This window comes from Ascaphus truei, chromosome 2, assembly GCF_040206685.1.
Source record: "Ascaphus truei isolate aAscTru1 chromosome 2, aAscTru1.hap1, whole genome shotgun sequence".
Taxonomy (NCBI): domain Eukaryota; kingdom Metazoa; phylum Chordata; class Amphibia; order Anura; family Ascaphidae; genus Ascaphus; species Ascaphus truei.
Genome location: NC_134484.1, coordinates 298561223 through 298587775, shown reverse-complemented (window position 1 = coordinate 298587775; position 26553 = coordinate 298561223). Strand labels below are relative to the sequence as shown.

At 41.0% G+C, this 26553-nt stretch overlaps 1 protein-coding gene and 1 pseudogene across 1 annotated transcript in view; one reads left to right on the top strand and one right to left on the bottom strand.

Annotated features, from left to right (window-relative positions):
- Positions 1–26553, top strand: part of CEP72 (centrosomal protein 72) — a 179069-nt gene that overhangs the window by 39807 nt on the left and 112709 nt on the right. Inside the window, exons 4-6 of the mRNA XM_075588599.1 lie at positions 10905–11008; positions 12243–12300; positions 13208–13414. Of these exons, the coding sequence (XP_075444714.1) occupies positions 10905–11008; positions 12243–12300; positions 13208–13414 (369 nt within the window). The remainder of the gene's footprint in view (positions 1–10904; positions 11009–12242; positions 12301–13207; positions 13415–26553) is intronic.
- LOC142488911 (U2 spliceosomal RNA) lies at positions 4213–4371 on the bottom strand (annotated as a pseudogene).

Here is a 26553-nt window from a genome sequence, read left to right as displayed (position 1 = left end):
TGGAGTCTGATCTCAGGTGCTGCATGTGGTAGGGGTGAGGAGCTTGTTCAGATAGCTGGGTAGCTTGCCCATAAAGAATTTAAAGGCAAGACAGGAAAAGTGAACCTTGCGCCTAGACTCTAGTGATGACCAATCTAGTTCTTTGAGCATTTCGCAGTGATGTGTGTTGTAGTTGCATTTGAGAACAAAACGACAAATTGAATTGTGGAGGGTGTCAAGTTTGCTAAGGTGGGTTTGAGGTGCAGAGCCATATACTATGTCTCCATAGTCAATAATTGGCATTAGCATCTGCTGTGCGATACGTTTTCTGACCAGGAGACTTAGGGATGATCTGTTCCTATAAAGGGGGGGATAGGGGGGTGTGTGTGCGTGTGCGTGTGCGTGTGTGCGTGTTTTAAGCACAGCCAGGGTTAAGATGCATAGCCAGTAAACCCACCCACGGACAGCTGTTCCGACCTTAATGGGTCTCATCAGTGTGAGGTTGGTTACTGGCTATGCAAAGCTGACGCAATGAGGATGGGGTTTACCATACTTAGTTAAGTTATGGTGAGTAAAAAAAGTGACAAAAACCCTCCACAGCAAAGCATATAGCAAATGGAAATATAACTGTATGCTCATTTGCATGTCTTAGGCAGGTCTGCAACCCCGCCTTTCACCATTATCACCCAGCACACAGCACTTACACTGCAGCAAGGGATTCTGGGAAATGACATGAAAATGAGCACACATATATACTGTATGCAAGTTACCGCGCCAAGTGCCGCCCGCTCAGCGAGCTTAGCGCCAGCGGGGACTTGGCATTATACGGCTGTGTAGTTAGATCCCTCAAAGGGATGGGATTTCTTTTTATGATTTCTTTGGTTTCTTAAAGTGACAGTGGGTGAAATATTGTGTCGCTAACATATGAGTAAACCGCTGAAGTTTATTGACTGAGTGCCTCCTACTTATACCTGTTAAAGCTGCAGTCCCTTAGTGGGATGAAAATAAAGCAGGCTGAGTTAAGCAACGTAATGCTTCGTATTATCCTGTTATTTCTCTAATTAACCCTAGAGTGTGTCGTGAAGAGCCCAGACAGACGTCCGCACTACAAAAGAGGGGCGTTTGTCACAAAATAAATAAATATATATATATATATGTAGAGGTATCAGTACCGTGTTAGCCGAGCTTCAATAATCAAAAAATAAATAGATGATACCGTTCTGTGGCTAACGAAATGCTTTTATTTGTGCGAGCTTTCGAGATACACTGATCTCTTCTTCCGGCGATGTTACAATGAATGAAGCAAGGATAACTTAAAAACAGTGTCTCTTGGAATGTTATCTGTGCTGTTCCTTCTTAAATATATATATATACACCACACACACACACACACACACACACATACATACATACATACATCACACATATATATATATATACACACCACTGTCAAGAGAGAGGGGATTTGGCCCGGGATTAAAGGGGTTACACCCCATTTGGCCACCCTCTACTCTCACCTGGGAAGCAAGGGGTTAACTGGACTGGGGTCCAGTAATGTGGTTTTGCCTTGCTTCAGCCATCCAACTGTTTATTCCCCTGTAAAAATGTATTGTTTCTGTTCCAGTGACTGCACCACACAAACACTGGGATCCATCCGGGAGGGCAAGGGTTAATAGTTGAATAGTGATTCTAGCCCTTTGTTTAAGTTACCCTCAAAGATGCCTGCCTACTAAGGAATGCGACCAAATGTTTACGAAGCAGACCCCTGATCAAAGGCTCAGCCATTCTACCTGTTTGCAGGAAGCTGGAGTGGTTTCTGAGTGTTATAACTCACACTTACAAACCATAGTATCCTGCCAGACACCCCATTTGGTAGACTGGCCGAATGCCCCTGATTTAGGAGTGGTGCTACAGAATGAGTGACCTTATTAAATATAAGAATATTATGAGAAGTCCTCAGCTGAACATGCTAAAAGCTACATATGTGTATTCGTGGGACTGATTCGCACATAACGATTACAGACACATGATGTTTAGCCGGTACTAAGAGCCAGATATTAATATCTCTCTTAATTTTAGTACTACACGTCTCATTGGGAGCGTCATGCGTGACGGAATGTATTAATATGTCTCGCGTGCCAGTAAGTACTACTTAACTGAAGTTATGAAGTTATTTACAGTGTATATGGGATTTTGGATCTGCTCTGAAAATGCAGACCCCCATCTGCTATGCTAATAGAGCAGGGAGAGCATCCTGCAAGAATTAGCATAGGCCAGTGATCAAAAGGTAACTGCCTGTCACGATAGCTTATGACAGGTTGTAATTTACACCAAATAACTGGGATGGAACTGAACGAGGCTTAGATATAATAAAGTATATTTATTCCTTTGGATAGGTGAACACACAATATAGTACAGTAACAGACAAGAAGTACACTTACTTTGGTGATGGGGGATGAGAAGTATGTTGCATAGCAATTCTCTCGCAATCATGTACAATCAAGATGATATCAGAAGACAATGGGGATAGGGATTACCATAGTTTATATATCTTTTGTAACCCTATCCTTAACATTAAGTACAGGTGATTGTTTTTCAATTATCTGTAGCCACTCTCTAACGTGGGAACACATTTTGATACATGCCCCCCTGCTAGTTGGCACATGCGCATTAGAACTCTGGGGTCTCATTTCTGTAGTCCCACATTTGCATCAGGAATGCCAGCCAGTCTACTAAATGGAATTTCTGGCAGGATACTCTTTGTTGTAAGGTGTGAAATGGGACACTTACAGCCTGCTCTGGTTTGAGTCATCTCCGCCCTCCTGTAAACAGTGTAGGTGATAAACCCCTTTGAACAGCACTTAAATTCTAGACATTAGAGCGCTTCCCTGGCCATCTGCTGCCTTATGGCCAAATGAATTTCCTCTGGTTCCTGTCCATACCTTGGGACACAGTATTAAAGATAAAACACAACCATATTAAAATATCCGGTTCCATTGGGTCCAGCGGGTCCAAACTTCCCAGTTCTCAATGCCGGAACTGGGACACCCTAGGGTCCAATTTGCGACTTGCTACGACCCTCGGAACCGGAGTTACACGAATACACCTTAAACCGTTTCCTATTTTAATACAATAAACTCCGCTGTAAATTAAATCACGGTATTTCACTAAATCCCCATTGAAAACAACGGGCTTCGCCGCCATAGACTTTCAATAAAATACTTTAATAAAAGCATTTCGTTAGCCACAGAACGGTATCATCTATTTATTTTTTGATTATATATATATATATATATATATATATATATATATATATATATATATATGCAAATACAACTGTATGCTCATCTGCATGTCTTAGGCAGGTCTGCAACCCCGCCTTTCCCCATTATCACCCAGCATACAGCACTTCCACTGCAGCAAGGGATTCTGGGAAATGACATGCAAATGAGCACAGTGTCACTTTTTGCCTCAAAAACCATTTTTAACATGGTTCCCTATAGGCTTAAGCTTGCTGCATGGTCACAGCTTTGAGCACAGCCAGGGTTAAGGTGCATACCCAGAAAACCACCCACAGACAGCTTTTTTTTATTTATTTTTTGTAGCCCGGGTGGTGAAAAAGTGATTCCACCTCAAAAACCATGCTCGTGGTCAAGTGAGACCAGGTGCGCTCCACATGTGACAAAGTCTTCTCCGGAGAGTAGGCCAGTCCGTACCAAAAGACAGTCCTCTTCAGCCGAAGCCAGAAAGAGTCCTGCTGTTACATTGACGTCGTCATCCGAGGAATCCAACGTCCATCCTGTTCCCTCCTAGTGCAGCAAACGCCGCAGGAGGGTCCAAGTCTTTAGGGTGTTCGGCTGACGCCTACTAACCCACCGTGATCTTCTCCCGAGGGATTGGCGGTCACTAGCCAGCACTACAGTCTTTACTCTCCGAAGAAAGGGGTGACGTTAACCCAACACCAAACAAAACAAATTCATGGTGCGAGTGCTCCAGTGCTCTGTGCAATGCAGTGCAGGAGGTGCTCAAACGTACAACACAAAAAGGGTGTGCACGAGTGCACGCCTGGCGGTGACAAAAATAATTGGCTTGTCCCCTCAGCGGAAGGCAATAAGGGGGGCCAAGTGCGGGAAAAATAGGGGACGGTGCAAAAATTATCTGTGCAGATCAAGTGCTCGTAAGTGGGGGCCGGACGCCCAAAACGACCAACCACAGTGCAGCAAGTGATACTCCACCAGGTTTTCCACGCCTGGTGGTGCAAGATTAAAAATGCACGGGCTACTTTGCATCCGCCCTCTCAGCCCATGACCAGAGTACCAAGTGATGCAACTAGGGCCATCCTTCACAGGACAGACCCTACACTTGATCTTAGCCAAAAGGCCGAGAAGCTGTTTCGACCTTGATGAGTCTCATCAGTGTGGGGTTGATTTTAACTGGGTATGCAAAGAGGCTATGGGATAGGCTATACCATAATACTGAGTTAAGTTATGGTGAGTAAAAAAAGTGACAAAAACCCTCCACAGGAAAGCAAATATGCAAATACAACTGTATGCTCATCTGCATGTCTTAGGCAGGTCTGCAACCCCGCCTTTCCCCATTATCACCCAGCATACAGCACTTCCACTGCAGCAAGGGATTCTGGGAAATGACATGCAAATGAGCACACAGTGTCACTTTTGCCTCAAAAACCATTATTAACATGGTCCCCTATAGGCTTAAGCTTGCTGCATGGTCACAGCCTTGAGCACAGCCAGGGTTAAGGTGCATACCCAGAAAACCACCCACAGACAGCTGTTTCGACCTTGATGGGTCTCATCAGTGTGGGGTTGATTTTAACTGGATATGTATGAGAGGCTATGGGATAGGCTAAACCATAATACTGAGTTAAGTTACTGTATGGTGAGTAAAAAAAGTGACAAAAACCCTCCACAGGAAAGCAAATATGCAAATACAACTGTATGCTCATCTGCATGTCTTAGGCAGGTCTGCAACCCCTGCATATTTGCTTTCCTGTGGATGGTTTTTGTCACTTTTTTTACTCACCATAATTTAACTCAGTATTATGGTATATATATATATATATATATATATATATATATATATATATATATATACCATAATACTGAGTTAAATTATGGTGAGTATATATATATATATATATATATATATATATATATATATATATATTTATATACTGTCAGGAATCCACTCCTGGGTTTGGCTGGAGCCCATCCACCCGGAGATTTGCAGGTTCCAGACAAACTATTCCCTGCGTGTTCAATCACTTGCCTCTTGCTGCCTCCTGTGCAGCTCTGGCCTGATTGGCCTCCTGTGCTATTTAGTTTCTGCCCCGCCCTCAGGAAGTTGCTGGACATAGACTTTGCATTCCAAGTTGCAAGTAACTGTGCTTGTCACAGACTCTGTTTGGCCTGCTAGGCCTCCTTGTGCCTTGTATCCTGGTTCCAGTCCCCTGCATCCCAAGGCCTTCTTGCATAGTAGCCCCGGCGCTGCTTCCCTTGTTCCTGGCAGACTTTGCCGCCGCGCTGAAGCGGCTACACTGGTGTCCCCAGTGTTTCCTGTGGCGTGTCTGCACCCCTGGTTCCTGTGGCCTTCCTGTTGGCAGTTCCTGTTCCCAGTGGTCTCCACCACTCTCGGCTGTACCCGGCTAGGGGGTGCCATTCTGTGCTGAAGCACTGGATTCCCAGTTCCTGTTGTCTGCCCCCCTGGTTCCCGTGACCTTCCTGTCTGCAGTTCCTGTTCCCAGTGGTCTACACCACTCTCGGCTGTACCCGACTAGCGGGTGCCGATCTGTGCTGAAGCACTGGATTCCCAGTTCCTGTTCCTATCCCTGAAGCCCTGCTGTCTTCGCTGAAGAAGCATTGTTGTATTCCCTGATGACGACCTCGGCTCGTATCCTCGACCACCGCTCCTGTGCCGCCTGCCTTGACCCCTGCCTGGATAACGTTAACCCTGTTCTCTCCAATCCTGAACCTGGCCTTTTTGACGATGATTTCCGCACTCCGGACCAGTCTGCGCGGTCTAAGTATCGGTGCTTATACATCCCCACCTCAGCCCCGCGGTCCGGTAGCAGTTTGTGGCAAGCACGTACATTACATATACATACCGTTTGACGAATATCAGAGACAACACTCCAAGTGGGTAGTCAAAGAAACTTGTATTAATAAGACATAGTACCAACGTTTCGGTCCTCGTGCGGGACCTTTGTCAAGGTGATGTGTGTATATATATACGCGGGGATGCAGACCTGCCTAAGACATGCAGATGAGCATACAGTTATATTTACATTTGCATATATATATATATATATATATATAGCGCCCGATCTTCGTGTAATCATTAGCCCTGAAGAAGTCAGAGAAAGTCTGAGGAAACGCGTAGGGATGGTATTATTGCACATTATTATAGTGCTCATTGATTTTTTACTAGTAGCCGAGAGGTTTGAGCAAGCCAAACATTGCTCCGGTATACTGGGATTCTTTCATTAGTGGGAACCTGCGCCACAGGATTGTTGTTGTCGGAGGAACTTGGAACCTGTTACACCACTGATGAGGAATGACGGCATCAGAAGTATTCCCAGCGGAAGAGCGGAGACGCGGCGGAACCTCGAGGCTACTCCTGCACATGAGTATAACTCATACAATGCTGTTTTTTATTGTACTCTTGTGAGTTTTGATTATTGTATGGGCACATAATCTTTGTTCATTATTACCTTACCAGCTAGGTTAGTGGTATTTATATTGAATCACCATAACAATATTTTCAACCTAATATTTCCGGTTATATCCTTGCATTTAGGCGCAGTCTTTTTCCTTTTTATATATATATATATATATATATATATATATATATATATATATATATATATATATATATATATATATATATATATATATATAATGCAAAGCAACAACCAGCACCCTGTAGTAATGAAAAATCCAGTTGCTAATCCCATAGGTAAGAATAATGAAGATATTACCAGATTGAAGTCCAGCAATGAGGAGACAGCACACCAGGAATGATATTCAAATGATTCTGTATTGTTGAAAAATACAGGCACCCCAGCCAACGTTTCGGTCTGCAGAGAGCGACCTTCTTCAGGGCAGGGTATATTTATATTTATATATATATATATATATATATATATATATATATATCGAAAGCTCGCACAAATAAAAGCATTTCGTTAGCCACAGAACGGTATCGTCTATTCATTTTTGATTATTAACACGTGGCTAATACAGTACTGATACCTCTACATATATATCACACACAAATGGGTTTCCCAAAATATCCCATAGAGTTTATTTTAATGCACATAAAGTAAAATAAACAGGTGAGGAAATTTGTTAAAAAGTAGCATGGACACCCTGCATGAGTCCTCAAATTGTATGTGGTAACAAACTGCAGCTAGGGCCGGAGTAAGTCATAGTCACAGCAATATCTCGTGAAAAATATATGCAGATAACGTAAAGGGCTAAGTTTGAACACCCAGATAATAATACCCGTATATATGTACTGTCTAGGTGAATATCCAGACTTAAAGTGCTTGATAGCCACACTAGTGAACCGCAGGCGAGTCAGTAACATATAAAATATCAATGGAGGGGAAAAAAGGAGTAAGAGAGGGTGAGATAACAAAAGAGCAAAAAAGGACACTGTCCAGGTATAACATGTAAATGTATCAAAATGCTCCTAATAATCACTCCCACCCAACGGAGGGAGACAAAATAAAGCTGTCTCTTATAGAGTGAAATGAAGCAGCTTCTGTCATTGCATGTTGACGGACATTGCTGCTGAGACTATCAACTGAGATGGTAACTCCTATATAACCGAAAAGTCTGAATTACTCACAGAAAATGTGAGGGATATTGTATACTATTTATTTCCAGTCAGACATATTCTATACTCTGTTACACTATATGTGTATGTTCTTTCTCCTTTTGATATACTCCTGGATTTGAGTGCGCTCCTGACGTCTTGTTTCTGCATCCCTGTTTTGGACTTGGATCGAGTCCATTCTGGGAGCAGCACCCTTCTGGAGGATAATATAAATGTATATCTAATTTCTGTCTGTGTTTGTATTCACTCTCACAAAGTTTAGCTTGTTCTTTTGTCGACAGACTGGAACTCATGGCTGGGGTAAAATGCTGGATTACTTTGTGAGCAGGAATCGGAGAAACAGTGCACGTGCACATACTGCATCCCCTTAAAGCGGCAATAATGCTCTGACATCATAAATGCGATAGCACCATTGGAACGCCATCATAGTCTTAAAGGGCAATGCCATCTAATGGTTTCTGATCTTCTATGAAGAGTTTCGGAGGACTAAAGAGTGCTTTTTCGCACAGCATGATTATAGAAGCTGAATAAAGCAAATGGTAACTGACCAAAACTTTTAGGCGAGTCCCTAGATAGTCACTCTTTTTGATTTACAATCAGTTTACTAACAAGGGAGTGAAGATTTTCTATATGCTCCATTTTTGATGCAGTACCTCTGGGGTCAGTGAGAGGAAGGAGGCAAAGAAAGCCTGGATATGTGCGGCTTGCAATAAGCCAGGATATGTGGGTCTTCTAGTAAACCAGGGCTTGAAACAAAGAAATTATGCGACGAGTGCTTAAATCTTTGGCCAGGGGCCCAATGATGAGATTTCTACTCTACCCTGGATGAAGGATACAGTCTCTCACATTATAGTTAAACGGACCCAGAAAGAGATAAAGGTCCCAAACAAACCTGGATAGGGTAGGAGCTTCTTTGTCAGAGGAGTCTGACGTGCTATAGAAGTACCTGGAAGATGATTACTGTGATTCATTTGATCATAGGTACTGACTGGAATCAGCATGTAAGAAATTGGTCACCCAGAGACGCTTTCTGAGATGTATCCCTTCTTTTCACAAAGACATCAAAAGTTTGGAAAATTATTTGAAGGTGTACACTGTAATCACTTGTATTGCAAGAAAGACTACATTACCAGTGGAAGATGCAGTGGCATTTCGTGACACATTGGCTTTAAAGATGAAGTGTCCTACAGAAATTCTTTCTGGGAGCGGCTCTCGCTTGCAAACCTATAGTAGTAATAGCCTCATTTTTCAGAGCCATGAGAATGTTTCTAGGCAATCTGGAAGAGGCTTTGGAAAGCCGTGTCGGGAGAAGCTCCATATTATCAGAATTCAACAGGGTGACCGACCTATACAGCAGAAGCATCGCTGGATGTGGTGTGCCTCTCAGCAAGAAGCATGGCCCTGTCAGTTGCCACAAGACAAGCGCTATTCGACTTGCAAGAACAACTTGTTCTCTTCCCTACAAAGGTGAATTTTGATTGTTAGGTTTAGAACATCGGCCGTCACTGTCACGGAAACTTCTATAATAAGGACCAGTCGAGCACCCAGATCTGAAGAAAGTGGCCCTAACGGCATGGAGGTTGAGCGACAAGCGTTAAAGTAAAAGTGCTGTTCCAACAGAGCAATATCAACACTATGCCAGAAAACCGACAACCTCATTTTTATCGTGTCTGGCGCTGTTTCCAGCAATGAGGTACCAATATGAGCATTGACTGTTTCAATCTTTCCTATGTCACCTTGTTTGCATTTCTATGGCTGGGTTTAAGAAAAGCCTTGTCCGCTTTATTAAGAAAATATATAGTATCATTAGTGCGAAGTTCTACAGGCGGTCAAGCACCTGAGATCTCAAATGAAATGTATAGTACCAACGTGGGATTTTTCACTAGTGTTGAACACTCTAGTAGATCTTTACCCATTCAAAACTTTGGAGCAAATAACGTTATGACTATTAACGAAGAAGACTGTATTGTTTGTAGCAATTACATCGGCAAGAAGAGTGGAAGAATTGCAGGCTCTCTCGGGTAGAGAACGTTCTTTCGTTTTTCAGCAGGACAAAGCAGTCCTAAGACCTGTACCATGTTTCCTTTCAAAATTCATGTTCGTTTCACCTCAATCAAGAGATCAATCTATCATTCTGCCCAAATTCTGCAAATTCAAATGAGATGAAATTACATAACTTAAATGCAGTAAGGTGTTTTGAAGGTAAACGTTCTCAAATGAAAAAATACAGCAAATCATCGGATTATTTATAATCAAAAGATCCTAGAAGAGGGCAGTAAGCCTCAAGGGTAACCATATCACAATGGATTACTTCATGTATCAAATTTTGCCTATAACCTTAAAGGCAAACAAGTCCCGTATGGAATAAAGGCACATTTTGAGCAAATAGAAAAAAAATTCTATTACTGATCCCCGGTGCGCTGTTTGCATTTTCTTGTTGTTTGTCGGCGAGACTTCCTTCGGGAGACCTCACATACTGTAGGAGTGTTTGGGAGTACCTCCAGGCTGACAGCTGCAAGGGACTCATATTTATCAACGCGTATTTTAAGACCGTACGAGCGCAGTTCCATAAATATTTGACATTTTCTATTAAGTTGCTCTTAGAATTAGTAGGAAAAATGTTAATTTTACCTTCAGGTTTCAGAGTTTCACGCCAATTTTGTAGTCTCTTGTTGAAGTGCGTCTAATCTAAAAGATTCTGCATATCTATAGGACATTCTAGATCTCCATTCTGAGTGAATGTCTGACAGCTTGTAACTACTTAACTACTTGGATACTGCAGAATTTAAGTACTGACTATGATTAACGTGTGCTGTGAGATGCATTTCTAAATCCTAGTATAGCACAAAAGAGCTTCTAAAATCACGGTGTTAGATTGTGATTATTTTATTTTTTAACAAAAAGGTGCTGGTGTATATATTAATAGTATGTAAGCTTATATATCTTAAGGATATTATCTGACAGGATCTTTTCATATGAAATACGTTAAACAAGATGCATTTTTCCGTTTCAAATTGCATTGTTCAATAAAATGTAACGTTTTACTACCCTTTTATTTTTTGTAGGTATTCGTCTTATTGATGATGGTATCAGTTGTGGCAAAAGTCGGATACCAGAAGATGGATTGGATAGCCAACCAATTAAGAAGAAACAAGCAAATATTCCTAAAGTACGACAATTTTCAAATGTGTGTCCACAAATAGACATAAATCCGATTTAACAAAAATCTATAGAAGTGCTCTGTATTTCTGATCATAGTACTATAATAATGATTGTAGCTTCCAGTAATTTTATTGCTTTTCTACGCATTCTAATGAAAAAACAAAAACCCAGCCCTAAGTTAAAAGATAATGTTCCAGGTAATATTCATAAAAGGTGAAGGGAAACACAAAATGGATGTGCCCCCTAAAAGAATTCACTTAAATGCACACCAAAACAGTGTCAAATTTAACTTTTAATAAATTTACTTAAAACATATATTACCAAAGTAATGTGTCATGTGAATTAAAAATATATTAAATCAACATTATCAGGCAACCGTGTCGTCTATTTTAAGTATATACTATCCCATTGAACCACTTAATAATGGTGGGATAAGAGGACCTCTTATCCCACCATTATTAAGTGGTTCAATGGGATAGTATATACTTAAAATAGACGACACGGTTGCCTGATAATGTTGATTTAATATATTTTTAATTCACATGACACATTACTTTGGTAATATATGTTTTAAGTAAATTTATTAAAAGTTAAATTTGACACTGTTTTGGTGTGCATTTAAGTGAATTCTTTTAGGGGGCACATCCATTTTGTGTTTCCCTTCACCTTTTCTGATTCACTTTTCAGTTCACAGTTTGCACCCATTATTTGATTACCACATTGATGTATTTGACCACTTTATTCAATTAGTATGGTTCTGTGATCACTCCCTATCCCTTCGTTGTTTCTTTAGGTAATATTCATAAATTCAAAACAAGCCTGTTTTAAAGCAGTGAGGGTCATAATTTCACTGAAATGTTACTTGGGTCTGTTTATTTGAGATTAGGCTGCATTGTATGGGCACACACAAAATAAATTATAATAATTACTAAAAGTTTGCACTCATTCCTAGAACTCATTTGCCCATCATCTTTGTAATGCATATTGTTCAACTCTTGACAATTTGAAAAAACATGCCTGGATTATGGCCCATGTTTACTAAGCAGTGCTCTGTCTTTAGGCATCTTCCAGCTCTTAAAGACACCTTACAGCCAGTCTTATCGAATAGCACAGCATAGTAAATATTGGCCTATGTCCCATTCATGGCTGCATAATTCTCATGAAATATCGCTGACTTATACTATTTAGCCTGTTGTAGTACTTTATGTGAAAGCTTGAATTTGCTATTATGATGTTTTTAGAAGCCGGTCATTCAGTCAGAAAATGAAACTGCTTTGAAAGTTCAACAAGCTGATGAAGGTAATATATGTTTGTGTTTATTGATTAAATGTCATAAATATTTATTTACTGTTTAAAGTTTTTATTGTAATCAAGTTGGATAAGCATTCCCCAGTGATATGTACTATAAAAACAGAATTTTACCAACCTTTTACAACATTTCTTCAATGACCAGTTTCTAAATTGTTGCTTGCCTCCTGTAGTGTAGTTCGTGGTCCATTATTTTTGTCACACAACCTCCTTGTTTTTGAGTAACATACACATGGCATTAGCAACTTTCCGAAACATTGAACAAACATGTATTTTTTATGTTTTCATTATTGTGTATGTATAAAAATGTGGCCTATCTTCATAAAGGCTGGGTTATGGTTTTATTACTTTAATTTGTATTATTCTATACTTTACAAGGTTTTGATTAGATTTAATTACTTTGCCATTGTTTTTGTAATAAAAAAAATATGTATCGAAGAACAATTGTACAATATAACAATACAAATACAGGGGCAACCATTGACATTAGAGGATAGGAGATTACACCAGCAGTATATAAAGCGGTCCTTTACAGTAAGGGCAATGAAAATGTATTCAATGAAATATATTGACCATGGAAACGTGATCTGATAAATATCGTTAACAAAAAGTTAAACAACAAAGGTATTACAGGGAAATGCAGAATCAGTCAAAAACAAAAATTGAAAGAACACTAATCTGATTCTAATTACTGTAGTCACAGAGGATTTTTCCTTTGTGAGGCATAATTTTTTACTAGTGTTTTTTGTTTGTCTTTCTCTGGGTGAATTTATCAATACAGTACATATAAGATGAGTATCTCATCCAATTAGAAATTAAAGAAGGTTGAACCCAATGGACATATATCTTTACTCAACATAATATTACTATGATGATGCTGAAATATTCTTCTATTTAGATCAAGAAATCTTGCCCAAACCTTCCGATTGGCCAACATTTAATTATAAAATGAAGCACATACCAACAAAAGATAAAAATGTGTTGAGGGTGAAATTTAAACGGCAACATACTTATCAGCAAGATCCTAATTTCAAATTTCAAGATGAGGCCGAAGCCTGCCACAAAATAATCTCCCATGCTCACTTTACGCCTCACCCTTCTACAGGTAAGCATATATGTTTTTTGTTTTAAATATTTGTGACAGGTTCCGACTATAACCTTCTAATACAATACATTTTGTTTTGGATAAATGTTTGGTTTGTATCCTGTTAAAAATATAGTTATTTGCTTATATCACAGTATCTAACAATATATTATTTGATTATGCAGGTTTATGGCCTCAGTCACTAAATGGCAGTATGTACTGGATACTGTATGCAGAAAGATCATTCACCTCAATAGGTTCACACTTCATCGTATACCTACGCCTTTTATTGATTGAGGCCCTGACTATTTTTCTTCAGGGGGGGGGGGGGGCGAATTCAATTCTGTTAAGAGAATGAATGTTTATAACCAGCTAATGCTTCCATACTTACATTATTAATATTGTATTCATAAGCGGTATTAAAATTAACGTAAAAATTGCACACTCCTTTTACAAGTTGCTTCATGGAGATCATAAACACGTACATTCAAGGTAAAAATCTCTTGCTACCACAACAGAGTCATGTGACTGCTACCCTTTTTCTAAGTCATAGGAAATTCCACAGAGACCCTTCTAGTGCTGCACTCAATATCCCTTTAAAGCCACATGGTTACACATATTACAGCTTCAACAAGGACATTTATCTACAACTAATGGGGACTGCAATGGGCATCAGGATGGCACTGCAATATGCCACTCTTTTTATGGTCAATATTGAACAGGGACTCCTTACCACATGTCTCCAGAAACCTTACAAATATTATAGATACATTGATGATCTGTTTATAATATTGGACAGAGGGCGAAGAGAATCTCAATCAATTTTACGAGTCCTTGAATTCATTGCACCCATCAATTTAGCTCAAAAGAGATTATTCAGCAAATCTAGTAAACTTTTTAGATACCACAGTAACACTGAAGAATGGCAAACTACACACCTGTATACAAGAAACCCACAAATGCAGCGGCCATTATCCGATCATTTCACGAGTTGTATTCCTTTGCACACACCGTGTTGGTTCGAGATTTCTTGAAATTTTCCCGCGTTAAGACACGAGTTTACTAGTGTTTTGACCGAGTGCAGAAAATTGCATTTTAGCGTTGTCTGCAATACTGTCGAGAAACTGAAGTGGCCGATTGCGAGTTGTCTTAAATCTAATTGCAATTCAACCTGTCTTTTATTCCTGTACAGTACTTCGTGTGTGTTTGTGTGTGTGTGTAATTGTAATTTGAAGATTAAAAATATGAGTTCATATACAGTACATGGGAAAGAACTTCTTTTTAAGGGTCCTTGGCTTTAAATTCTCGAACTGTAGAAGATTTAAAATATGAACACACACATCAAAAAGTATTTTTAATTAATTAAATGTTTTATTTGTAGAGGATAATAAAGTTTATGTTAAATTGGAACCTTGTTGAAATGCGTATGCATGTCATCACATTTCTGCGCGTGCGTGTATGTCAGATTGGAACCTTGTTGAAAAGCATATGCGTTTCATATTTCTGCGCATGTGAGGCATGTACAGTACAGTGCATGCGTGTTAATGTACAGTAAGATACAGTGCATTTCTTCACGCTAAATATCTGCTATACAGTAGTACAATACTGCTGGTAGTGTATATTACTAGTAAAAACAACTTTTATTTTCTAGATTTTATATAGTATAGTGTACATACTGTATGTAAGTTTATTTAAGCACTAACATTAAATTACTATACAGTAAGGTACAGTGCATTTCCTCTGTGTCGCTAGATAGCTGTTGTACAGAAAACTGATCTTTGTGTATCTACAGTACTGTACAGTATATAGTAAAAACACAGTTTGTGCTATACTGTAGTATACTGTACAGTATCTCAAAGCTGCAGTTCAAGCTCCCGTTTTTTTTTTACTTCAATAGTTTCATGTGGGCAATCTCTACTTACCTAAAGAACTGCATAGCTGCCGGTCAATTCGTTCTCCGTCTATTGATCGGCGAAGTTTGGCAACATCTTTAAATATGGGGAATGTAAATGGTTGCTATAGGAACACGCATGATTGTTAAAATAGAATACAAGAAAATTGGTCTTTCAAAGTTGTTTTTTTTAAAACAGAAAATGCTAAAAGTATTTTTTCTTACTACAGAACTGATTTATTAAAAAAAAACACACATGCAGGATATTGTTTGAACTGCAGCTTCAATAAGACATATTTATATATTTAAATGCATTTAGCACTTTACATTACAGTATGTACTGGATTTTAAAGATTTTTTTATAGTGTATGTCAAAGATTAACAGTATTTAGATATACTATATTTAAACTACATCAGTACTTTATTTTTTTGATAGTACTATTTATTAAGCACTAAAAGCAACTTAAATTCAAGATTGTATACAGTACTGTACTGCACGTCAGATATTTATATATATTTATATGCTTTTACAACTTTATGTACAGTACGGTGTAGTACTGTACCTGTACTTGTCTAAACAGTAAAACATGAACACACCAAAAAGTATATGTAAAGAATAACATTTTTTTATTCAGGATAACAAAGGAAAAAGGCACAATACAAAAATATAAGTCACATCTTCCAAATTTACAATCTTGTCTTTTTCTCCTTCGCAATGGATGGTGCTTCTTGGACATCTTGGTCTGTAAAGAAAGAGACAATATTATATATTTACAATTGCACTTTACATTATTCAATCCAGATTTTTGGGGTGTTTGGGAAGAAAGGGAATGACATGGGGAACAGTACATTATGACTACCGTGCCTTGTATCTTCTGCTTTGGGGGGGGGGGGAGATGGAGGAGACAAAGCATGCATGGCCTGGGATACAGCACTTTACAATAGGACTTGAGGTTTACAGTACAGTGCATTAGGTTTTGGGGGGAAAGGTCATGGCATGCATGGATTTGAGCACTGTGTCTTACCTGGCAGTATTGCTGGGAGAGTTTCCTGCACCAATGGGGGGAGAGGGGAGGGCACACTGTCTTTGCCCAGCTCCAAATATGCAAAATAGAAAATAAGCATTAAACAATGAATAATTTAAAAAATCAACTGTTTTTTTTTTTAGATTAAAAACATAGGTGGCACATCTTTATTTGTAAATAAATGTATAACTAGTAGTTATCAAAGAAGTTGATGGACCTGCAGGGAAGAGCCTTTGTATGCCTCAAAAGGCTATTGATGCTGTCTCTCACGGTTTTCAGAAGAAGACTGGTAGCTTTAAAATAGAAGTTCACTTCCTCCATAATTGTTCTCCGTAAATTTGCTGGAAGAGCCTTCTTTTATTTATTGCTTTCATAATTTACATTTTGTGTCCACTCGCTGTACAGCTCAAAACTGACGTGGTGTTTAAAGATGAACTGGGCATATTTCTGAGGTAGACCACCACATCTGATCTTGTATTTCTCCCGGACGCTCTGGGGCAGGTCTCTCAGCATTATTTCTGGGAGCTGAACAATCCTGGGTGCTGGAGCGGGTGTGCTTCTGGCAGCGGGCAGGGGTAGATGGTTGGGGAGGATGCTTTCCTCCTGTCGTGGCTTAGCTCTTACCGGGGTTGTCATCTCCACCAGAAGGGTATATGTGTATTCTGGAGACGGGGTGAGCGTGAGAGGGCCCGTGGTGTGCTTGGTGTTGGCAACATGAAGGTCAAATCCAGGGATTGAGAGGGTACACGGGGTTGGGGCTGTTATGCAGTTCCTCCATGGGAGACTAAGGCGCCTCTTGGCCACCCTCCTGCTTTTGCGTCAGACACACAGGGACAGGGACTCGAAGCAAAGAATAGAGCCCCGCGATGTTTCTCTCAATCTTATCCAGACAAACACCCATGCACCTATCCATATTCTCCATGGTCCCCAAAAGACGATCCATCCTGGCCTCCATTCTGTCAGTCCTCGTTTTACAACGCTTCGTTTTACAATGAATGGCTTATCCAATGCTATGCAATGCATACCTATGTAGGATTGTTCAAGAAATGTTTTTGTTCATAGGAGTCCATAAAAAGATTAGCATATGATGGGGCCATATTAGACCCCATCGCGGTACCCATCAACTGCAAATAAAAATTCTGCTCAAATTTGAAATAATTTTTATGCAGGATCAGATCTATAAGCAGCAACAAAAAGTCTGGGGAAGGACCAGAAGTGGTTTCAGAATTTAAAAGATGTTCTCTGCTGGCTTCAATACCATCCTCGTGGTTGATATTGGAATATAAACTCTCAACATCCATGGTTGCTAGAATGTACCCATCAGTGATCTCAGTAAGATTGTTTAATTGGATGATAAAGTCAGTGGTGTCCTTAATGTAAGTCTGCATCTTGGAAACATACATACATACAGCAAACATATTGTGAAATTGTTTCGCTATATTGATGTCTTGTTTCTGGTATGGCCAGGGTCTGAGTCACAGTTACTTACATTTGTCGACACATTGAACAACCTACCATCTACTATACGCTTCACTCTAAGCTTCAGCACGATAGAGGTGCCTTTTGTGGACACTATTGTCTACAAGGATAATGAACATCTTGCCACAAGGCTGTATAGGAAAAGCACAGACAAGAACACTCTGTTACTGGCTTCCAGCCATCATCCTGTACCCATGAAGAAGGGCTTGCCATTCTCACAATTCTTAAGGGTCATTAGAATTACCAGTGATCCCTCTAGATTAGAGGTGGCACTAGAGGAAATGAAAAATTAATTCTTGGAACGAGGATACAATCAGACGGAAGTCTCTCTAGCACTTGAAGAGGCCAAGGGCATACAAAGACTCACCCTAGTAACACCTCAACAGAAAAAGGCATACGATAACCGTTTTAATATCAAGAGCACCTTCACCACAGCATCCAGCTTTATTAAACGCAGCATTCTACAACATACCCACATTTTAGCCAAGGACAGACAAGTTGGACAATTCTTCAAAAATTCACCACGTTTCCATCAGAGGGGCCATCATCTTGGTGATTTTCTGACACAAGCGGATCCCAGCTCCAAATACAACCAACAGCAATCCTGGCTGAATAGACCAGTGGGTGTCTACAAATGCAGAGGATGCGTTAATTGCCAATACATGGTGCTTGGCAAATCTTATCCACATCCTCATCAGGGTCATCGTATTAACATTAAAGAATTTCTGAACTGTGATTCCAAATTCGTCATCTATTTCATCAGATGCCCTTGTGGACTCTACTATGTAGGCAAGACCATACGCATGCTGAAAGAGCGACTTAGCCTACACCATTCAGCTATCAGGAAAGCCCTGGCGGATAAAGACAACAAGGAGGATTTAACCCAGCAACCAGTGGCATGTCATTTTAAGGAGAAACAACATAGCCTTGCCACTCTCCGATGTATGCCTATTGCACAGGTCAAAAAAGCCCCTCGGGGAGGAGACCACAATAGAGCTCTTCTACAACTGGAAGCTAAAACCATCTTCAACCTGGATACATTAAGTCCACGTGGGCTTAACGAAGATTTCTCATTAAGTTGCTTTCTCTGATCAAACAGCCTTAACAAGGACTCATTCACACTGAGTGACTTTCCGTCCCCATGATTGGAGTCCTACATTCTAGAATAATATGCGGTCTACTTTTATTATCCACATTCCTGTTTATTACATGATGTTTATTTCACAGGTCTAATATTATGGAGTACATTAAGCTGTCCCCAAGTTGGGTCCAGGCATTGACTCATCCACTTCAGGTGACTTTTCGTCCCCAGGATTTGAGTCTTCTTGGCGCATGGTTTTGGACATTGTCCTTAAGCTTGGGACAATCTTAATCTATTATTACCCGCATATTCATTGTTGAACTCTCATGTACCCATTTTCGTGTGTACTATGTATTTCCTCTTCCTAAATACAGGATTACCAACGTTTAATTGCTTTAACATTGTTTTCTGCATTCTAGGTATTTTTTACCAGCAAGAATCAACATAATGTCTTTACTGCATCCGGTTTACAGACCTCTTGATTTGGTCCAATTAAGTACCCATTTCAACTTAATTAGATGTTCACCTTTAAATGGATTATAGTTTATTGTGTTTCATGTGATATCTAATATACTTGGCATTATTCGGCTAAAGTTAATGACATGGCGTCTGTGCGATGATTTTCATTGCATTATTAGTTTACCCATTATACCTTAATTGTTCATTATGAACTTTAATTACTAATTAGTATGCCAACAGAAGCCTTTTTCTGGGTCTATTTGTGTCTATGTTGTTTTAGTATTCTACGGAATTTACTATTCATCAGTTTATCTTGTTATTTTATTTTATTAGAGCCATTCCACTTCATCATTATATATGTTCACTTATTTGCACTATTCTGCACTTTTTATGTGGGTGTTTATTGCACTTTTTCATATGCCTTTTGCTATATGCATTATATTTTATGGTCCCCAACCTTTATACCAATTACTGGATATGCTCATCACCAGCAGTTAACCTATATTTCCCCAATGTTGGTTTTATTATATGCATCACCATATTTCATCAGTCAACACATTGGCATTACTTCATGCTGTTATAATCAGCCACATTGAGGTATTCCCTCTAGCCTTTATTATTTTGCCTTCTTTACTTATCCAGCTCCTATTTGAGGTAATAGCGCAGTTTCTGTCTATTGCGCATGCGCATTGACACACACAGGGAGAGCGTAGTTTCCTTATGTAGTTGTGTCTATTATTTATTTATTTGCGCACTGCTACTGCTCGCGCATTCGCATACAGCTTCGTTTTAGAGTGGCTTGCGTTCCATTGCCTGCAGGCGCCCCCTCTGGTTACTGAAACGCATCAAGTAACTTTCCTGACTTTGTGCCTTTCACCTATGTGTTCTGTTGCACTCTGTATTCACATCACCTTGAGAAAGGTCCCGCATGTAGGACCGAAACGTGGGTTATGATGTCTTAAACAATACAAAGCTTTTTTTGACCATCCATTGGAGTGCTGCCTCTTGATATTCGTCTCATACACGGTATCGTATTGCCTAGTTATTCTCTACAGGATTTGCACCCATCATCTTGATTTACCTGACGGAGTGCCTATTGTTCTCGTTTATATGCTATATAGAGACACACACACTCACACACACACAGCAGGCTAAAATTGATTCATACAATTCTAGCAGTTCCCATTTACTGAATAGCAAACTCCCATTTATAGTTATTCCTACATCTATAGCACACTCCCTTTCAATAATTTGTTTATACACCTATTGCAGGCATCCAGCAACTTTATTCATTCATACGCCTGTAACAGGCTTTGATTCATTCTCTCTCACACCTGTAAATGCCTCCCAATTAATGTTTACACCTACACTGTATAGCAAACGTCCACGTATTCATCTATAGCAGTTTTTCCTGTATTGATTTATTCTGCCTTTGTAGGGTTACCTTATGCTTTAGTGTCTGTTCAAACAAGAATACTGAACACACAGGCAGAATTGTGATGTGGAAGTGTGTGTGGCAGCCTGTCATATCAGAGAATTGCAGACCAGTTTGTAGTTACAAAGGTCCAGGGCACATGACACTCAGATGTTGCACAGCTATCAGGTAATCTGTAATTGTATTGCTGTACTAATGTACAAAATAACACTAACAGGATATAACAATCAGAGTGCCTCACTGCACTGAAAATTAAGTATTATAGGGAATGTGGTCACAATCTGAAATTGTTTGGCTACCACCTCAAAGTGGGGTTACACAACATGGACAGCCCACACCAGTCATTCAATATGATTGCCACATGGTTTAAATGTCACTCACTACTGTACTTAAGGCAGTTTGTTATTTCCAGCATAAATAGCATCCAACACTTCAGTGGCTTTGAAATCACAACTATTAACTTAAATGCCATTCTCCGGATCAGAAGACATTTGTTAATTGCTGACAATTATAAAAAGCACAACAGGATACTGCATGATGCAATGACAACATGCCACAGTCACAAGACTGCAAGACGCAATGACAATACACAACCATACATGCACATAGCACTGCATGATTTAACAGCAGAACACACGACACAATAACAGACAAAACGACACATGGCACTGCGTACACAATCACTCCACACTGTTTGAGACAAACACACACAGTGGTTGGCATTACCCGCAGCATTGTGGTGCAGGATGGTGGGAGGCATGGTGCAGACTATAGTTCGGCACACAGGGGGTAGGAGATGATCAACAAGGCTCAGCACAGAGCAGCGGTGCAGGAACAGCGTGTCAGATCCCTGCTCTCGCCGGACACATGGCTCATACAGCTGGTGCAGACCGGAACTGCTTCATGTGCGAAATGTCTGACTTACTAATACTGAGCATGCGCAGTTGCTTTAAAAGTGCACGACATAGCCACTGCATCATGGAGGCCCGCGGTGACAGGGGGAAGCGGGGACCGGAGGGACATCCCCGCTCCCATCTCCTGCCCCGCGGGCTGTCCCGCGGTGACAGGGGGAAGCGGGGAGTGGAGGGACATGCCCGCTCCCATCTCCTGTCCCGTGGGATGAATATGCGCTAAAGCGCGGCGGCCATTTTTTTCCGCGACCCCGTTAGTAACGCGGTGGTCTCGGGGTGGACCCCGAGACCCGCGTTATAACGGGGTTTAGCTGTATCTATATTTATATATATATCTTTATTTATATATATATATATATATATATATATATATATATTTATATATTTATATATATCTCTATATTTATATATATTTATATATATCTATGTATATATATATTTATATATATATCTATAGATATATATTTATGGGGGGCTGGTACATTCCAAGGCTCCCCAGCCTAGTTGCCTGAACCTGTGTGGGGACTTATCCCAACATTTGGTTCAGGCTTCGGATCTGGCCCTGGACTTCAAGCACTCACCTTTCCATCCTATCTCCACATATTTCCCCTATCATTCTAAGGGAAACTTCATTGACACCTTCTACACCATCGTTCTAAAAGATCTCGAACAGTTATGTCAGACTAACACTCGTCTGACACACAGGAATCTGAGCGGGGGAGAAGAATTGGCTCTTAAAAACCTCAAAGAGAATACAGATATTGTGTTAAGACAAGCTGATAAAGGAGGGGCTATTGTCCTGCAGGACAGACAGGACTATGTGTCCGAAGCAGTTCGCCTTCTAATGGACAGTTCATCCTATCATATCCTGGATAAAGATCCGGTCATAGATTTTCAGTTGGCCTTTCAAGAATTAATTCACAAAGCACTTAGTATGGGCATCATCACAAAAGCAGAGAGCACTTTTTTGTTTATTAGACACCCAAGAACACCTGTTTTTTATCATTTGCCCAAACTGCACAAAGACACCACACATCCCCCTGGTAGACCAATCATATCGGGGGTGGGGTCGATGACGTCGAACGTGTCCCAATATGTTGACTATTTTTTGCAACCATATGTGAAAATATTACCATCTTACATTAGGGACACTGTGACGATAGCTTCCACAGGCTTATTAATATTACACAAAAATAATTGGGTTTGAACTGAACGAGGCTTAAGATATAATAAATTGTATTTATTCCTTAGAATAAAGGTGAACACAACAGATAATACAGTAACAAACAAGAAGTACACTTACTTAAGGGTTGGGGAATGAGAAGTATGATGTAGCATTTCTTTCAGCAGTGAGGAAATCATTCAGGTGATATCAGGTAACCATATCAGCAAACGAAGACAAAGGATATATGGGTGGACAGCCGTTTATAAACCATTCTCCTTCTATTCTTAACCTTAAGCACAGGGGATTGGTTTACAATTACCTCCAGCCACTCACTAACGTGGGAAAGCATTCTGACCCATGCCCCCCTGCTAGTTGGCACATGGGCAGTAGAACTCTGGGGGTCTCATTTCTGAAGCCCCACATTTACGTCAGGAAAGCCAGAAAGTCTACTATTTGGAGTTCTGGCAGGAAAACCTTTGTTGAAAGGTGTTAACTGGAACACTTAAGACCTGCCCTGGTTTGGGCTTCGGATAAACAGTGAGGGTGATAAAACTCTTTGAACAGCACTTAAATCCTAGACATAGCGGCGTCCCCAGGGCCATCTGCTACCTTATGGCCCAAAAGAATTTCCTTTTGAACTTATCCCTACCTTAGGATACACTATTAAGCATAAAACATAAACGTATTAAAATATCCGGTTCCGTTAGGTTTAGCAGGTCCAAACTTCCCAGTTCGCATTGCCAGAACTGGGACACCATATGGTCAAAAAAGCGACTTGCTACGACCTAAGAAACCGGAGTTACACAAATGCACATTAAATCATTTTAATACAAAAATCTCCATTGAAAAAGAAATCTCAGCTTTTCACTAAATCCCCATTGAAAACAACGGGCAGCTCCGCCATAGACTTTCAATGGTAAATCGCCGCCATTGAAGTCAATGGGGATTTTCTGCCATTGAAGTCTATGGGAAAAGTCCCGAACTTCAAGGGGGTCCATACTCCGTCGGGTTGGTCCAAGCGGGTCAAGGATGGTTCTGCAGCGATGCCGGAGCAGTGGCTACAGATACCCCAAACCCTGATCCGCTGGACCCTCCGGAACCGGAGATATGGATTCCTAACATTCAGCATTTCTCACTTAGTCATTTTTCTGAGCCGTTTCTGCCGCCGCCGGCAAAGCCTATGGCGCGACCCGCTCTATCTGGTTCGACCCTTATGGGGGGTCCAGGATTCGGGGACCCGGTGGTGGTCGAGTGGGGGGACGCTTAGGAACTAGGGGCAAAAAGAATTTTATCCCTAGGTGCCCTAAAACAGTTTATTTCCCCGCTAATTGACGTTGAACTTGACCCAGTGATTTTAGTTCTTTTTTTTTTTTCAACCAAAAAATTTTTTTTATTGAGTGCAGGGTACAATCATCACATACGCTACCAACCCATTGTCTCACATAACGGTACCCCGAACAGCTCATTTTGTATTTGGGGTCACAAAAGACATACCGGGGATACGCACAGACCCACCAGACTTACGGCCAGACTACACCGGGAAAAAGGTGGGGAGGGGGGGTGGGGGGAAGGGGTGGGGCTGCCCCAGACAGGCTCCGGGTCAGCTGGGCTCGTCCTGGCTATCACAGCCGCAGAAAGGCTCCGGATCATTTGGGTTTCGGAGGCTTCAGGTTCGTCAGATCTCGGGTTAGCTGTTATCTTATTGTTTGCGGACGTCTGCGAGTATGTACACTAGACCCTGTTCACTCCCTTTGCTGCCAAATTTAGCTGTTCCTCTTTGTTGACTGTATTCTATGTCTCCCCGTCAGCTACACTCGTCCAAGGAGAACGCGCCTATAGCTATTAAAGCAGTATGTTGGAGGCATTGATCCCTGGGAGATCGTTCAGGGCTAACCATGGAGCCCAGACTTTTAGGAAGTTTGTGCCGGTGTCGTTAACCAGACTCGTTAACTGTTCCATCCGGCAAACGTGCCAAATTCGATTTCTGATTTTTGGGATATTTGGTAGTTCGGGCTGCTTCCACAATGCTGCGATTTCGCACCTCAGGGCAGTTGCAAAATGTGCAATTAATTTGTGCTCCGATCTGTTTAACCCCGGGGTGCGTCTGGCCAGCAGAAACAACCAGGGGTCCAAAGGGATCGTGCGGTCGAGAATTCTCTGGAGCCAATTTCTGATATCTTCCCAGATTGGGAGTATTTTGGTGCAACCCCACAGCATGTGCAGCAAGTCTGCCTGCTCCCCACATTGTTTAGGGCACAATGGAGGGTAGCCCCTGACAAACTTTGATAATCGTAGTGGGGTCAAATACCACCGCATCACTGCAATCTGCACTGCGTTCTCCTTCAACGTCGTGCAGATTGAGCTCTTAGCTGCCGCCAAGACAATATAGTCCCAGTCTTCGTCCTCTAGTGTGTCCCCTAAGTCTCTTTCCCATCTATTCTTATATTTTAACGTCACGTCGGCGTCGGGAGTCGGACAGACCACCGCTTTGTACATTGTAGAGATAAGTCCCTTGGTTCCTGTTCCAGTAGAACAGAGCTGTTCAAAGTTAGTGCGTTTAGCGCGAATGGGAAATTTGTCATAGAAAGCTCTTAGCTGGAGGTATCTAAAGAATTCTGAATTTGGAATTGACTTTTCAGACTTAATTTGCTCAAACGATTTAATCGATATTCTACCCTCCAGGTGTCGAAGGCGAGTATAGCCCTTCTGCGTCCATATAATAAAATCTTTCTTCTGCAGGCCTGGAGCGAAATCAGGGTTTCCCAAAATTGGGGTCATCAAAGAGTGTTGTCTCATCAGGACGTGGTTATATTTGCATTTGTCCCATACTGCCAAAGAGCTGACAACCGCGGGGAGCGGGTGTGTGAAGTCCTTGCGGACCTTATTTGGGAGCCAGATCAGGTCCTGCAGTGCCACCGGGGCACAGCAGGCCGCCTCCAGTTCCACCCATCGCCTCCGAATAGGATGGGTGTGCCACTGGATAATTTGGGTTAATTGGGCCGCTCTGAAGTATGATAACAGGCAAGGTACCGCTAATCCTCCTCTTGTTGTGGGTCGAATTAGTGTGCTAGTTTTGATGCGGGGGGTTTTATTACCCCAGATAAACTTCACCATTGCGGACTGTAACCGAAGGATCTCTTCCCTGATTATAGGGACCGGAAGAGTCTGAAATAGGTACAATATTCTGGGAAGGAGGTTCATTTTTAGAGATTGAATCCTGCCAATCCAGGATATGTTGTACCCTGCCCATTTCCGGAGATCTTCTTTCAGTGTCCGAATTAGTCTGGGGTAATTTGCCTTATAAAGGGTGCCTGATTGCTTCGTGATATTTATCCCTAAATATTTTATGGAGGAGGTTTGCCATTTGAATTCAAAGTTCACCGTGATCAGTTTCTCCGTGACCTTAGGTAAGTTGATACTTAGAGCTTCTGATTTTGCTTGGTTAATTTTGAACCCAGATATCGCATTAAATTCTCCTAGTAATTGAAAGACGTTTGGCAGAGAGGTGAGGGGCTGTGATAGCGTGAGTATCACGTCATCAGCGTACAGGGCCACCTTATGTGGCTGGTCACTAATTTGGATTCCTACTATATTCGGGCTGAGGCGGATATGCGCCGCTAGGGGTTCGATGCATAACGCAAAGAGAAGGGGTGACAGAGGACAGCCTTGCCTGGTGCCGCTCTTAATCTGGAATTCTTCCGAGGGGAAGCCCTG